The sequence below is a fragment of the Eumetopias jubatus genome, unplaced genomic scaffold, assembly GCF_037043125.1.
Source record: "Eumetopias jubatus isolate StellerSeaLion01/CBP00866 unplaced genomic scaffold, mEumJub1_p1.0 scaffold_1, whole genome shotgun sequence".
NCBI classification, from domain to species: Eukaryota; Metazoa; Chordata; class Mammalia; order Carnivora; family Otariidae; genus Eumetopias; species Eumetopias jubatus.
In genome coordinates, this window is record NW_028274807.1 from 117,897,827 (window position 1) to 117,912,467 (window position 14,641).

The following is a 14,641-nucleotide window of genomic DNA, read 5'->3' on the forward strand; positions in this document are numbered from 1 at the left end:
GAAAAATGGTTAAAGGAATTATGGAATGTTTACACAAAGAAATATAATCATCCATTAAAGTTTCACAGAATTTTTGCTAAAATTAAAAAAAAAAGAACTGAAAACAGAGTATTTTAAAATGTATTCCTGTAAAATGGATCTCAGCAAAGTAAAAATATATTTATGCTTAGAATATTAAACAATAAAAATAAAGTGTTACCAATGTTAATACTGGCTGGTGATGACTGCCTTCTCTATATTTCCAAATTTAATTTTTATTAATTTATTAATTCCCCAACTTTAGTAACAAGAAAAATTATATGAAATAGAAAAAATAGAAAAAAGACTAAAAGAGCATGAGAACGCTTTGCAGATACACATAATAAAGATGCTCCCTCTCTGTTCTCATACTGCCCTGGGCACACTAATTAGAGTGAATAGTACCTATCTGTTTACTTCCCATGGTAAGACTGTAAGCTCTCCAAGAGCAAGAACTGCATTTTACCCACCTATTTATTTCCAGTGAATGGCATGTGGTATTTGATTCAGTAAATGTTTGGTATAAGGGAGGAACAATAAATCTGACCCTTAACTATTTTATATCCAGGGATGCCTGGGTGGCTCAGTCGGTTAAGCGTCTGCCTTCAGCTCAGGTCATGATCCCAGATTTCTGGAATCGAGTCCCATATCAAGCTCCTTGCTCAGCAGAGAGCCTGCTTCTCCCCCTGCCTGCCACTCCCCCTGCGTGTTCTCTCTCTCTCTCTCTCTCTCTCTCTCTCTCTCTCTCTCTCTCTCTCTCTCTCTCTCCCCCTCCCACGTGCTCTCTGGCAAATAAATAAAATCTTTTTTTAAAAAAACCACTTTAGGGGCACCTGGGTGCCTCAGTCGTTAAGCGTCTGCCTTCAGCTCAGATCATGATCCCAAGGTCCTGGGATCGAGCCCTGCACCAGGCTCCCTGCTCCGCGGGAAGCCTGCTTCTCCCTCTCCCACTCCCCCTGCTTGTGTCCCCTCTCTCGCTGTGTCTCTGTCAAATAAATATATAAAATCTTTAAAAAAACAAAACATTTTAATCCAAACACTCCTTGGTTTTATAATTAAAATTTTAAATTTTAAATGAATCCTATCTCACATATAAGCTAAAAAAAAAATTTTTTTCCGTACATGAACTTGAGTTTATCATTAACCCAGATACAAAAAATAATGCTAGGGGTACCTGGGTGACTCAGTCCCTAAGCGTCTGCCTTCAGCTCAGGTCATGATCCCAGTGTCCTGGGATCAAGCCCCCCATCGGGCTCCCTGCTCAGCAGGAAGCCTGCTTCTTCCTCTCCCATTCCCCCTGCTTGTGTTCCCTCTCTCACTGTGACTCCCTCTGTCAAATAAATAAATAATCTTTTTTAAAAAATGCTATTTTCAAATAGTACATAATGAAAGAACCAGTATAAAACCAAAATATTCAACCACCAAATTCAATCCAGGACAGATTAAAATTATTAATCCTTTCTTATCTTTATCAACACTTACTCTCGAGAGATTCTGATGAGGAGAATCACAAAGGCTTTCACGGGCACTCTCATTCCTATAATTATGTTTTCTTGGGCTCTTAGGTCGTGTCCGACTTGGCACATCACTATCTGAGGGTCCAGATGCATCCATCTTCAGGAAAAGTAAAACAACTTTTTAAAATCACAGATGTAGTACTAAAACTACAAACAACCCAAATGTCCAAATAGTGACAAATTTCACTATACACTATCAAAACTCTCATCCCTTAATATCACCAATGATTTCATCAGAAAAGTCCTTTGGTACAGGGAAAGTTTTCAATAATTCTAACTTGTACCTGAAAGCTCAAATTTTATATCATTAACAAATACTGTTTTCGGGGCACCTGGGTGGCTCAGTGGTTAAGCCTCTGCCTTCGGTCAGGTCATAATCCCAGGGTCCTGGGATCGAGCCCCACATCAGGATCCCTGCTCTGGGGAAAGCCTGCTTCTCCCTTTCCCACTCCCCCTGCTTGTGTTCCCTCTCTCACTGTGTCTCTCTCTGTCAAATAAATAAATAAAAAATCTTAAAAAAAAAAAACAACAAATAACTGTTTTCTTTGAAGTAACAGGTCTGTTTCCTTCTATCTGCCAAACATCCAAGTCTGATTAACCACAGTTTGTCAGCTGTTCCTTTCAAGTAAAAACGGTATTCCATCAAAAAACGAGCCAGTTTGGGGCGCCTGGGTGGCTCAAATGGTTAAGTGTCTGCCTTCGGCTCAGGTCATGATCTCAGGGAGAGCCTGCTTCTCCGTCTGCCTGCCACTCCCCTTGCGTGTACTCTCCCTCTCTCTCTGGCAAATAAATAAAATCTTTAAAAAAAAAAAAAGGAGCCAGTTTTCATTTCTCAACTTAAATAATCCATCAAGTACCTTTCCTCAAGATAAACATACTTTGAGAAGAGGTAGTGCCTTACATGTTTTTCCCATTTCATCATACAAAACATTAAAAAGACCCATACACAGGACAAAATTTAATATTAATAATTTTCACTGCTTCATCAAGAACATTCTTAAGTGAAACTAGCATTTCTTTACCTTACTGTGCCAAGTAAGGAAGAATACAATGACTACTAATACATTTTGACAACACTAGCTTGATTCATATTAGATGCCAACAGTTTACCCATCAATTGCCTTTGCAAATGTCAACATGATGAAAAAGGCAAATGTCTTTGTCTTATTATAAAATAGCTGAACTCACAAAACCCATGAAAAATTCTCAGTAACCCCCAAGGGTCTGAAAACCATACTTTGAGCACTGCTATAATAACATGTAATGTTTATTGAAGAATTATTCAAAATGTCAAAAAGCTTTAAACGACAAGTATATGCCCATCAACAGAGAAATAGCTTTAAAAATCATGTGTACTTTCCCCTATGGGATATTACAACGGCAGCAGAAAGACTATATTAGAGCTCTAACTGCTGACTTGCAGGGATTTCCAACAGGTATATCGTGCAGTGAAAAAATAATGAGTGTGTATAATGCAAATCATAGTCACTGTACAAGTATACACATTTGTATATGTACAGAACTTTATAAGCACAATAAAAAAATAAAGATACACACATACTTGGTTTCTAATATGGTCTGAGGGGGCCAACTTATACAAATAGAACACACACACAAAAAAGCGCATCTAGCAAAAACATTACAGAAAATAGACATATAATACAATAGTATTTACCAAGTAAAATCATAAATACAGGGATACAGAGAAAAATTAAATGTTAAAAAAGACGAGGACGCCTGAGTGGCTCAGTCGTTAAGCGTCTGCCTTCGGCTCAGGTCATGATCCCAGGGTCCTGGGATCGAGTCCCCCTTCGGGCTCCCTGCTTGGCAGGAAGCCTGCTTCTCCCTCTCCCACTCCCACTGCTTGTGTTCCCGCTCTCGCTATCTGTCAAATAAATAAATAAAATATTAAAAAAAAAATACAAAGACGAGAGTTGCCTGGCTGGCTCAGTCTGTGGAGCATGCACCTCCTGATCTGGGAGGACATGAGTTGGAGCCCCACGTTGGGTATAGAGATTACTTAAATAAATAAATGCTTTAAAAAAAAAAAAAGAAAGAAAAAAGACAGATTGCCTTTTATACTCACATGTGCATCTGAAGATCCAGATGAATGAACATCTGATGATCTGGTCTGCAATTATTAAAAAGTCAATATTTAAATGATCTAAAAATGTATTATGCTAACAAAACAAGTATGTCTCAAGTTATACAGACTTAATCTTCCCAAACTTGTAGCAATTCCCCCTTAGCTAATAAAACCAAAGGAAATCTAGGACTTACAAAAAGATTGTGATCCAAAATAAATGTGCAAGTCAATTCTTTAAAATTCAGAATGCATATGTGCCAAAATATGATACAAATGAGAGTAGGATATATTTGAAGCATAAACTTTTTAAACTGTAGACTGGAAACCTAACCACTATTTTTACAACAGCATTTTCCTGCAAAAGCTCTTCCCAAGTCATAAGATACACTGTTTACTGCCACAACAGTGACAAAGCAGCAACTTCTTGCTATACAGCAAAGAAACTTCCCCTCCTTCCTCCAACTACCCAGTCATATAAGAAGCAGATTCTAGTAACAAGAAAATCCACACATAACCCTTAATGTAAAAGATCAAATGCTGCTGCAGAAAGAGTTCAAAAAAAAGAAAATGCTTTTATCAAATCCACTGCTGGCCACCATTTACAACTTGTTTTAAAGGAGGCTGCTTCTAATTCAGCATGCCACTACTGCTTACAGTTGCACAGAAAAAGTTCAGTCTTCAAATAATGGCACTTCCCAACAATGTCAACTGTTAAAATTTCATCTTATTTTTTCTTAATTATCTACAGATCAAATTACATATGGCATACAATATTTTGTTTTTTAACTATGCAGACAAAGAAGCCAAGCTACAAGACTATTAACTAAATTAACATGTGGTATGTCTGAAATTTTTACTTGGGAGTCCCAGAATTTAACTCTGTCATTGAGCTGTTTTTATTTTGCAAGGTATTGGGTAGTGAGATTTTACTTATTTTTATGTACAGTCAAATGTTAAAAAGTGAAACCAAGAATCTTAACACCACAAATATCTGACCCTAGCTCCGAGTTCTAGATTTCAAATAAAATGCATAAGACATTATATTAATTTTTAAGAGAAAACTAAGGATTTGTAAGATATATAAAAGAGCAAATACAGTAAAACTCATATAAGTCTACACAGTATTGCTTTACTTACCTTCTCTAAACTTAAGGCTAAGAACAGCTGGTCAGATTTTCGCACTGAATCGATTTGTTCCTCTGAACTCCACCATACTGGGCCCTAAGCAAAATAAGCTCAAGACAGCTAAGCACTGAGATACCTTCCATCACTATTCTTTCTAGCCATCCTTTTCTATCTCCAACTTTTACTGTGTCCTTCCTCATTCACTTTCTTCTCCCATCTAACCTTTCTTAAAAGGTAAGATGGTATGGAAGAAGACATTTTTTAATATTTAATTCCCTGAAACACACTCTGAGACACAGTTTGAAATGTGCCCATTTGCACACACTAAGAAATGAGAAAATCCAAGAAAATAACTACTCTTAGAAAACAAAAAAAAAATTCAGTCAAGACGCTGAACAGATTGAAAGAAAAAAAAAATCAACTGCTTGCCAATATACGAGTATTAACCTGTTAGGTAGCAAAAATGATATCCTATTTACAATAGTCACAAGAAGTATAAAACATCTAGAAGCCAACAACAGAAATGTACACAACCCAGGTGAAGAAAACACAAACTTTACAGACGGATTCAGTTATTCAAGTCACCTTTTGAAAAGACTCATCATATGCCTGGATTGGAAAACCCATTATTAAGACAATGTCAATTATACCCAAATTTATTTACATATTTAGTGCAATTTCATTCAACAGCTCTATACCCCAAAGGAAAATCTTTGCAAGGGGGCACAGGGGTTGCCAAAAATAATTCTAAAGTTCACCCGGAAGAATAAGCATGCAAGAGCAGCTAAGACAGTGCTACCCTTTTTTTCTTTAATCTTCTATGCCACCACATCCAAATCATCATTTCTAGGATTTAAAAATAACAGCAACAGCTTACGAAGGTGCATCAGCTGATTTCAATTAACCTAAGATGGCACTGGTTACATCTACTGCAAACCAGACATATTCCACCGATTTGCAGCTATAACTACACAGTGTTCAGAACGGAACTTCTTTAAGCTTGAGAGACACAAACAGTAGTTAATAAGATTTTTTAAATAACCAACTTCTAAAGCTAGTGGTCCAAGTAAACAGTAAATGTAATGCTACTTCAGAAGCTGAACCTCTCCCTCTTCCTAACCTAGACCTGACTGTATTATTTGTCTTAGGTTTGGTTTTTATGGTTTTTTTAACTGAAGAACAACAAATTAATGATGCTTACAGATCTTCTGAAGTCTAGAGCACAATTCTTCATCTATATGAAAACACCAAAAAGCAAAATGAGTGGACAGAATTAAAGGAAGCTTAAGACAATAAAGAAGCAGACACAACTGGGCGCCTGGGTGGCTCAGTTTGTTAAGCGACTTCCTTTGGCTCAGGTCATGATCCCGGAGTCCCAGGATCGAGTCCCCCATCGGGCTCCCTGCTCAACAGGGAGTCTGCTTCTCCCTCTGACCCTCCCCCCTCTCATGTGCTCTCTCTCTCACTCTCTCTCTCAAATAAATAAATAAAATCTTTAAAAAAAAAAAAGCAGACACAAGACAAATTTATCTCAGGATAGAGAAAGCAGATAGCATAGATGTGGTGAAGGATGGCAAGAAAATCCAAAAGAAAAAAGGATCATTCTTATGACTGTTAAGGAGATAAAGGCTAAGCCAACTACACTATGGCCCTATATGTTGGTGGCTGAGAATAAAAACTTTTCTCAAGTTATCAACCTGGCCACAGGAACATTCATTCCTCCAACACCACCATTTTGTGTCATCAGCTTTCCCTTCCCATTACTGACTCCTAAAATGTCTTTCTCCTCTTGTCCTCTAAAGCATCAGCTTACATCTCCACAAGTTTAACAATCTCTCCCATAGGAAGCATATCAACACCTTATTGTACTGAGATGACTTCTAATTCTTTATTTTCAACCTTAGTCCCTCTCCTGGGCTCCATTCTGTTCTCAAACTATCTCCTGGACATCTTCATCCGAATGTCTGCAAGCTCCTCAAACTCAATATATTTAAAATTCCTTCCAAACTAGTTTCTCCTATTGACCTTATTTCTGACAATGGATTGTATCTCTCAATCACTCATAATATGGAAGTAGTAAAATGTTTTAAGAGCACAGATTCTGGAATCAGACTTCCTGGTTTTAGGACTTAACAGTTTTGTAACCTTGGCCCTAGCTCCTTTCCTCTGTAAAGCTGAATAGCACCCTGCCTCGTACGATTATTGTGAAAGGCAAAAACAGGTAAAGCACTTAGAACAGTGTCTAGCAAATAATAACTGCTCACTAAGTGTTAGCCAGCAACAAGCATTACAACAGGATCATCCTGGACTCCTTTATCCCCTCATAACCACATGAGTCAAATTCTGCTCATCCCACCTCTAATCACAGCTCTTTAATGGGGACTCTTCCTTTCTAAAGACACAATGGTGGTCCAGATCTTCCCTTAATTCAACCATTTACTGGTACTATGCCTTACCTTAGAGATATAAGATATAAAGTAAAATAAAGCTAATAAAAGAGTCAAGTAAAACAATGGCCACTAGAGCAGAGGGGGCAGGCAAATCTTATTGGGAGTGGGGAAGTTAAGAAAGCTTCCCAAAGAAGATCTGAGGTGAGATTTCTGCAACAATCCTCAATATTTATCAGGAGCACTGCAATAATCTTCCAACTGGTCCTCCTCACTCCCAAATTCTTCCTAAAGTATGCCCCAAGAATTCTTTCCTAAAGGATTTTCCTGCCTCAAATTTTCCACAGCTAATTTTACTCCGTAGCATTCAAAATCTCCACAATTTATCTCAAACTTATCTTTCCATCTCAGCAACTTTTATTCCCTATGGCAGTGCTCTATGCACTGACTAAACGAGTTCACTTACCAATCCATTTCCCAGATTTATTTTTCTTTAAAAATCTCTTTTTATATCCCTATCTCTATCCTTCAAACCTCTGCTCATTGTTCAGAAGAACTCAAATTCCTCTATTCTTTAAGCCTTCTCCTTCCCACCCTCCATTTAACCAGCTGTCACTTCTTTCTAAACTTTTAGATACCTCTACTTTGTACTATTATATGTTGACTTTTCTTCACTAGACAGCACACTGCCCAGTTTGTATAGTCTCATTTAATGTTTTCTTCCTCAAAGTCAAGCACAAGATCTGCCAAGTGACGGAGCCTCAATATACTTGTTGACTTAACCTACTGGAACAAGTACCTACCCAACAAAATTAAGTTACACTCCACTGTCAACATACTTTGCTGTCCACACACTAACAAGTAGCAGCTACCTACCTTAATACCACTCTCCAAAGCAAACCAAGGGCCACCTCTCGAAAAAAACCCTATAGAACACTAAGCCATGTACTATTTAAGATAAAGTTAAAAAAAAACCTGAAATGATCTTGAAAGTTACATTCCAAACACTACCAATACATGAAAAGTTGTAAGTACATTTTGAATATCCTGTAGTTAATCTAAACTAAAGAAAGTCTAGTGAAAAAATTTAACTCCTGAAGAGACAGCTAACAGTACCAAATAGCCCTGAGTACTACTGGCAAATGCATTTTGCTTTTTGAAAATTTATTTCAGCACAATATCTAACACATGGCTGGTTTGCAATAAAATATTAAAACTACTTAAAAACAGTATAAAGAGGCAAGTTATTTGTAATATTAATATTTTCAAGTTTAATATCCTGTAGCCAAGTTTTTATTATGTAAAAAAAATGATGATCTTTGTGAAAAAGTAGTAGAGAGGCAGCAGCCTTCAACTTGCACACCAAATGAACCCCTCTTTCATATGCCACTAAGGCAAATGAGAATGTTCCATAGGTTTACTTTCCAGGAAGAAAAAAGCTTCAGGAATAAAATCAAAAAATAAAAACTGGACTTTCAGAAAACAATCAATCTAATAAGATGGGAATTTTTAAAAACCATATCAAGAGTCATATTCAAGAACCACTGCTGCAAATACTCAAGTTTCTAAAAGAGTACCAATCAAGAAAACAGAAGTTCATAATTTCACTCTCCATCCACCCATAAAACTATCCACCTTATATTTTCAGATAAAGTTACAATCATACCATAACAAACTTTCACTCTAAACTAAAAGTAGCAAACCATGAAGAACCTAATTTTCAAGATTTGTGTTTCATTTAGAGTATTTTACCATATTTAAATCTTACATATCTTCAGGTACCATCAAAAGAATGTACACAAGCAGTAATAAATACCTAAGGATCACAAGCTTTGAATGTATCCTCATTTTACTTATTTCTTAGAAATGAAATACTTTTGTTAATCAGCAATCAAAACAGTTCCTTAACCAATTCAGCACTAAATGCCCAAGGAAGCCCAGCTTTATTTTTAATTTATTTATTTTTCTTGAAGTACAACTGACATACAAAATTATATTAGTTTCAGGTATACAACATAATGATTTAGATTTGTATACATCACGAAATGATCACCACAGTAAGCCTAGTTAACCTATTTCACCATGCAGAAATTTTTTTGTGATGAGAGCTTTCAAGACCAACTCTCATAGCAATTTTCAAATATGCAATACAGTATTATTAACTATAGTCACCATGCTGTACATTACATTCCCTTGTACACTTTTAAATTAACATTTTTTCCTCAATGTGTAGAAATATGATTAACAAGCATCCCAACCTATATCAATGGGAATTTAACTACCAAAGAATGAGCATGAAACAAAAGAATCTGTTCATTCCATCTGTATTGCAAAATGGGTCACTCATCTGATCTCCCAGAGGAAAGAAAATCAAACCACAGAGATCAAAGACTAGAAATTCCAAATACTGTAGTATTAGCCAAAAAGATCTGATACTCTCTCCAATAAAGTCTGGACTTGTGTGAGAAATAGAAAGCAGCAATGTGGGCAGTCATTATAAGATAAGCTGACAACTCAGATTCTAAACCTTAGGATTTGAATTATCCAACATTTTGAAAAGTAAGTACTTTTTAATTCCTCTAGGAAGAAAAAGGAGAGGGAAAAAGGAACTAAGATTTATTATGTACTTTATAAACATTAATTAATTTAATCCTTACATCAACCCTGTAAAAAAAAGAGATTACATCCATATTACAAATGAGAAAACTGAAGCTCGAGAGTTTAAGCAATTTGCCTTATCACAAATATAAGCAATTACCAATTCAGGATTTGAATCCAAATGTCTTTTGCTTGTTATCAAAATCCATAATCTTTAACTGCATCATGCAGTCCCCCATATTAATGAAGAAAATCACATCAATTATCACTGGAGTCCTGAGATACTCTCCTTTTACAGACTTCAGTAAGGAATCTCTTAATAGCATGAACTGATGATAATCTAAAGCAATATATAAACTGAAAAGATTACTGGAAGATCCAACAATTTACTTATAGGAACAGCCACACACAACCATAAGAAATATATTTTAGAAGGAAGCCTGAACATATACATTAAAATATTTTCAATGTATCCAAGGCGTCAAGTAGGAGATACTTTTAAACTATTACTTTGAAAGAAACTAAAATTGTGAAGCTTATACGCGAGTTATTATGGGTGTAGTAGCTTTAGCAATAGTTCCCTAACAGCAGCAAGCAGGGCTGTTTTTGTGAATCTGTTGAGGAAGTGGCCTGAGTGATGTACCCAACTATTCCGCTCCACACCGACGTGAAACGTACTGGGGAGTGAAGAAACTAACAAGGAGTAAAAGTAGAATGTAAAACAGACAAAACTGGCCCTCTACCATAGTTTCTACAAAATTAAAGGATGAGGGGTAAAGACATTACTAATTACAAACTATGAATATCATTCACAAAATGTCATAAAGATTATGATCTGACACTGATAAAGCAAGTACAAAATGGGTTGTTTCTCAGAACAAACTAAACGCAGGGCTCTCCCAGTCCACCGTAAACTTAACTTCCTAATAACCGATTTATAATCGTACACGCTCCGCAAGATGTAACAGTCCCTAGAACTTTTAAGTGTTTCACAGCTTCTTGCATTAGCATCAAAAAGCTTAATAACTACTTCGGGCAGTAACTATTACTTTTAATATCGTGTTCGAGAAACTCAAAAGTAAAAAATGATTAAATGACCGGCCCAAGATGGCAACAAAGACCTGATGCTAACCACCACCTAACTACTGTTAAACTACTTCTACAGCTCAATGGTTTCACAATAGTTACACACGGTACCCTGTTAGCTCAGAATCTATTTAACAATCTTGAGTGGCTGCCAAGTCTTTGGAAATTCTCTTTTCGGTGGAACACACAACATGGAGATGAAGGAGACCCCGAGTCCTTGAAAACGCACCCTCAAAAAAAAGTGCTCATTTTATACTTCCTCTTAAGTGAGATAAGACCACGTGTAGAGCGTAGCATTAACCTTGGCGATGCAGCTCTGCAAAGGAGAGCTGCTCCCGCCTCTGCACTTCCCACCCCGCGTCCCTCCACCATTGGTCCTCCCCTCACAACTTGCAGCCCTAGATGTTATTTATTCCCTGGAGGGCAAGAGGGAAACTGAGGGAGACTGGAAGCGTGTGAGATCTAAAACTAAAGAACCAAAGAAAGAGAGGCAAACAAGCACCGGGAAGCGATTCCCGCCTCTCCCAGGTGCTGTCCGGCGGCCTCAAGAGATCAACAGGAATACAGGGGCGCGTTTTCACGGCTTCAAACCTCAATCTAAATCCCTGACTTCACTCCAATGCCAAAGGTAGGCCGAACTACTCACGCCACCCACCCTGGGCCCGCCAGTCTCGAGCCGAATCCAGGCTGGGACTATGGGGAGACACCAGGCCTCTCAACCTGCGCACCACAGTGCGTCGGGGCCCAGGCCTACAGTCGTGACCAGAACATGGAATCCCACCCCGATCTCCTCCCGCTGGCCAGAAGCGTCTGTAGGCCCCAGATGACAGTGATAAACTCCTTGACTTATGGAAGTCCTCTAAGAAATTACCTTCGAACTGGCCTTCTGAGATCCGCCTGGCGTTTTGTCCGCCATCTTGAGCTTTGCCCCTCCTTCGGCGGCCGCAGCAGCACGAGCGAGTCGAGCACCGAAAGAGTGGATTTCAGCGGAGCCCGCCAGAGGCGCCTGCAAGACTGAATAGTCGACTGCCGAGATAGGGAATTTGGGCGGGGCTGTACCACGTGACTTCCGGTGGCAGTAATTTCCTCGGCCCAGACCACTCCGCTGGGTTTTCATGGGTCTTTCGGTTGCCTCTCGTACTTGTGGGTCCGGAAATTTGGAGAATCTCCTTGCCCTGGCTTCCAGGGCCGGCTGATATTTCACTTTTCTCCCAGCGCCCGCCCTTGATAGGTGCGAGCCTATCACCCAGGCTGGGTGAGGAGGGAACGGCTCCTTAAAGAAGTTACGGACCGGTCGGCTAGGGAGGTGACTGGAGGTCCCGCGCTCCACGGCCAAAGACGGTGTTTGCACCAACTCCGGAGCTAACACCATAGTGCGAAAGGCAAACGTGCAATTTGCTCAAGTTATTCTCAGAACGGTGCCTGGAGAGTGGAGAAAAGGAGCATTTGACCCAACCTGAGAATCCGGCAATGGAGTTATCCGATAGACTGTTAGGGTATAATATTAATTCTATAATTATAATATAATAATATTAATAATATTAATTCTATATTAATATTACAAACTGGGTATAAGCAGAGAGAGGGAGGATGAGAGAAAATTATAGACAGACAGTATTCCAAATCTAGCATACATATAAGCTGTGTGTCATTTAAAATTACACTTCATGGTTTAGTGTTTGCATTTTTAATCACATAAATGGAGGGGAGCACCATAAATTTTTCTGTACTTAGTACCTTTTTAATAGGATCTGTATTCAAAGAAAGAAAACTTGGGGTGGCTGGGTGACTCAGTGGGTTAACCGCATCTGGCTCCTGATCTCAGCATATGTCTTAATCTCATGGTTGTGAGTTCAAACCCAGCGTTGGGCTCCACAATGGGCATGAAGACTGCTTTAAAAAAAAAAGAGGGAAAACTTGCTTGAGAAGGTCATGCCTGAACTGAGCTGGCAAGGAAAATGGAAAGGGCATTTCAAGTAGAGGGAGTAGTTGAAATAAAAGCCTGGTGACATGAATCAGTACAGCCAGTTGTGTAGTCACCATAAGCAGTCAAGTTTTATTAGAAGAGGTATAGAAAGGGTCGCGACTGGAGAGATGAGTGGGAGCAAGTTCACATAGGGCCCTAAAGTGAGCAGGGTGCTTAGGAGGTAGAATTCTAGTCTGAGATGAAAAGTGGCCTTCAACAGGATTAAGTAGAGCTGTGATGTCAGACTTAAAGTTTTAAAAGATTGCTCTCAGGACTGCAGGAAGGGAAGAAGGATTCACCACTTTCTCTCCCTAATTAATTTATTCATTTTTGAGCCCCGTTTTTTTGTATAAAATCCTGTCTAAAGTGTTGAGAAGTTTACAGAGACGAATAAAAATCACTGTCTTCCTATGATTTAAAACTTAATGAAGAATGGGGGAGAAAACAGAATTAAACTGATGCTGCAAGGAGAGACCAAAGTGGTGGGAACCCTGAAAGAAGTAATTCTGAGAGTAAGGGTTGGGTAAAGAGATGGGGAGGTTTCACAGAGAAGGGAGCATTTAAGCCAACTCTGAAGAAGTAAAATTTTGTCTGCTGGTTGGTGTTGGGGGGAGACAGAAGGGAGGCTGGGGTGGCCATGAGGGAGTACTTATTAGAGGATCTGACCCATGGCAGGCCCTCAGTAAAGGTTAACAGTCAGTCGTATGTGCCTGGCACTGAGGAATCAACAGGTTAGGGCTTCTGTTCTGTGTGAGCAGATGGGGATGGATGAACAGACAAACAAGCAAACGAGATGATCAGAAAGTGACAAGTGCTATGCATTGAAATTATATTGGAATGATGCTTTGCAATCTCCAGTCCAATTGAATTTATTTCCAGTCTCAGGTTTTGTCACACTTTTTCAATTCCGGGCTTCTCCTACCCTCATTCTGATCTCTAATTGAAAAGGGAATCAATTTTACGCTCTTACTGAAGATATCACTTCCTCCAGGAAGCCTTACAGACCTCCCTCCCCCACCAAGCCTAAGATAGAGACTCTGCTTCTGTTTCCATAGGAACCTAATACTTTCCCACTCAAAATGTTCATCAAACTAGACCTTAATTGTTTACAATCGGGTTAGAAAGTGAAATCATCAACTGAGATGAAGGAAGAAGGAGTGGGACTGGCTGTGCTAGTCATGTTCTGGCAGTGCTGCAGGCTGATTGTGCCAGTGATAAAGGATAGTTGGAAGGAAGACAGGCATGGACAAGGGGCCCTAAGAAGAAAACACCCTTAAAAGGATTTTACACCACCCTGGAAGGAGCCCTCCACCCTTTCCCATGTGATAGATAGATGACAAGAACCTGATTGGATGACAGGCGCAGGGAGGGTTAATCAGATTAAAACAGCCCACCAACAAGCGCATAAAAACCCCTAGACTTAGAAACTCCCGTGGCGGGCGCCTGGGTGGCTCAGTTGGTTAAGCGACTGCCTTCCGCTCAGGTCATGATCCTGGAGTCCCGGGATCGAGTCCCACATGGAGCTCCCTGCTCAGCAGGAGTCTGCTTCTCCCTCTGACCCTCCCCCCTCTCATGTGCTCTCTCTCTCTCATAATCGCTCTCTCAAATAAATAAATAAAATCTTTAAAAAAAAAAAAAAGAAACTCCCGTGGCAACCAGCTCGGGTCCCCTCCCTCCTTGGGAGCTTTGTACTATCACTTTGCTGTCACTCAGTAAACCTTGCTTTGCTGCCCACCACTCTGTCTGATCTACTACTTCATTCTTCAAAGCAGCGTGACCAACAACCATGGGCACTGACTGAGAAAAAATCCTATAACACCCGGGCTCTGAAAAAAAAGAAGATAAAGAGGGAGAGAGA

The 14,641-nt window shown here is 39.2% G+C and overlaps 1 protein-coding gene across 2 annotated transcripts in view; it reads right to left on the reverse strand.

The window, feature by feature from the left end:
* The window catches only part of U2SURP (U2 snRNP associated SURP domain containing), a 51,731-nt gene extending 39,938 nt beyond the window's left edge, over positions 1-11,793 (reverse strand). Inside the window, exons 1-3 of one of the 2 annotated variants that reach the window (XM_028099131.2) lie at positions 11,689-11,793; positions 3,622-3,666; positions 1,501-1,632 (exon numbers count right to left, since the gene is read on the reverse strand). In XM_028099131.2, the coding sequence (XP_027954932.2) occupies positions 1,501-1,632; positions 3,622-3,666; positions 11,689-11,733 (222 nt within the window). In that variant the 5' untranslated portion in view covers positions 11,734-11,793. The remainder of the gene's footprint in view (positions 1-1,500; positions 1,633-3,621; positions 3,667-11,688) is intronic. The other variant, XM_028099130.2, reaches the window with a different exon arrangement.
* Positions 11,794-14,641: the final 2,848 nt, after the last annotated feature.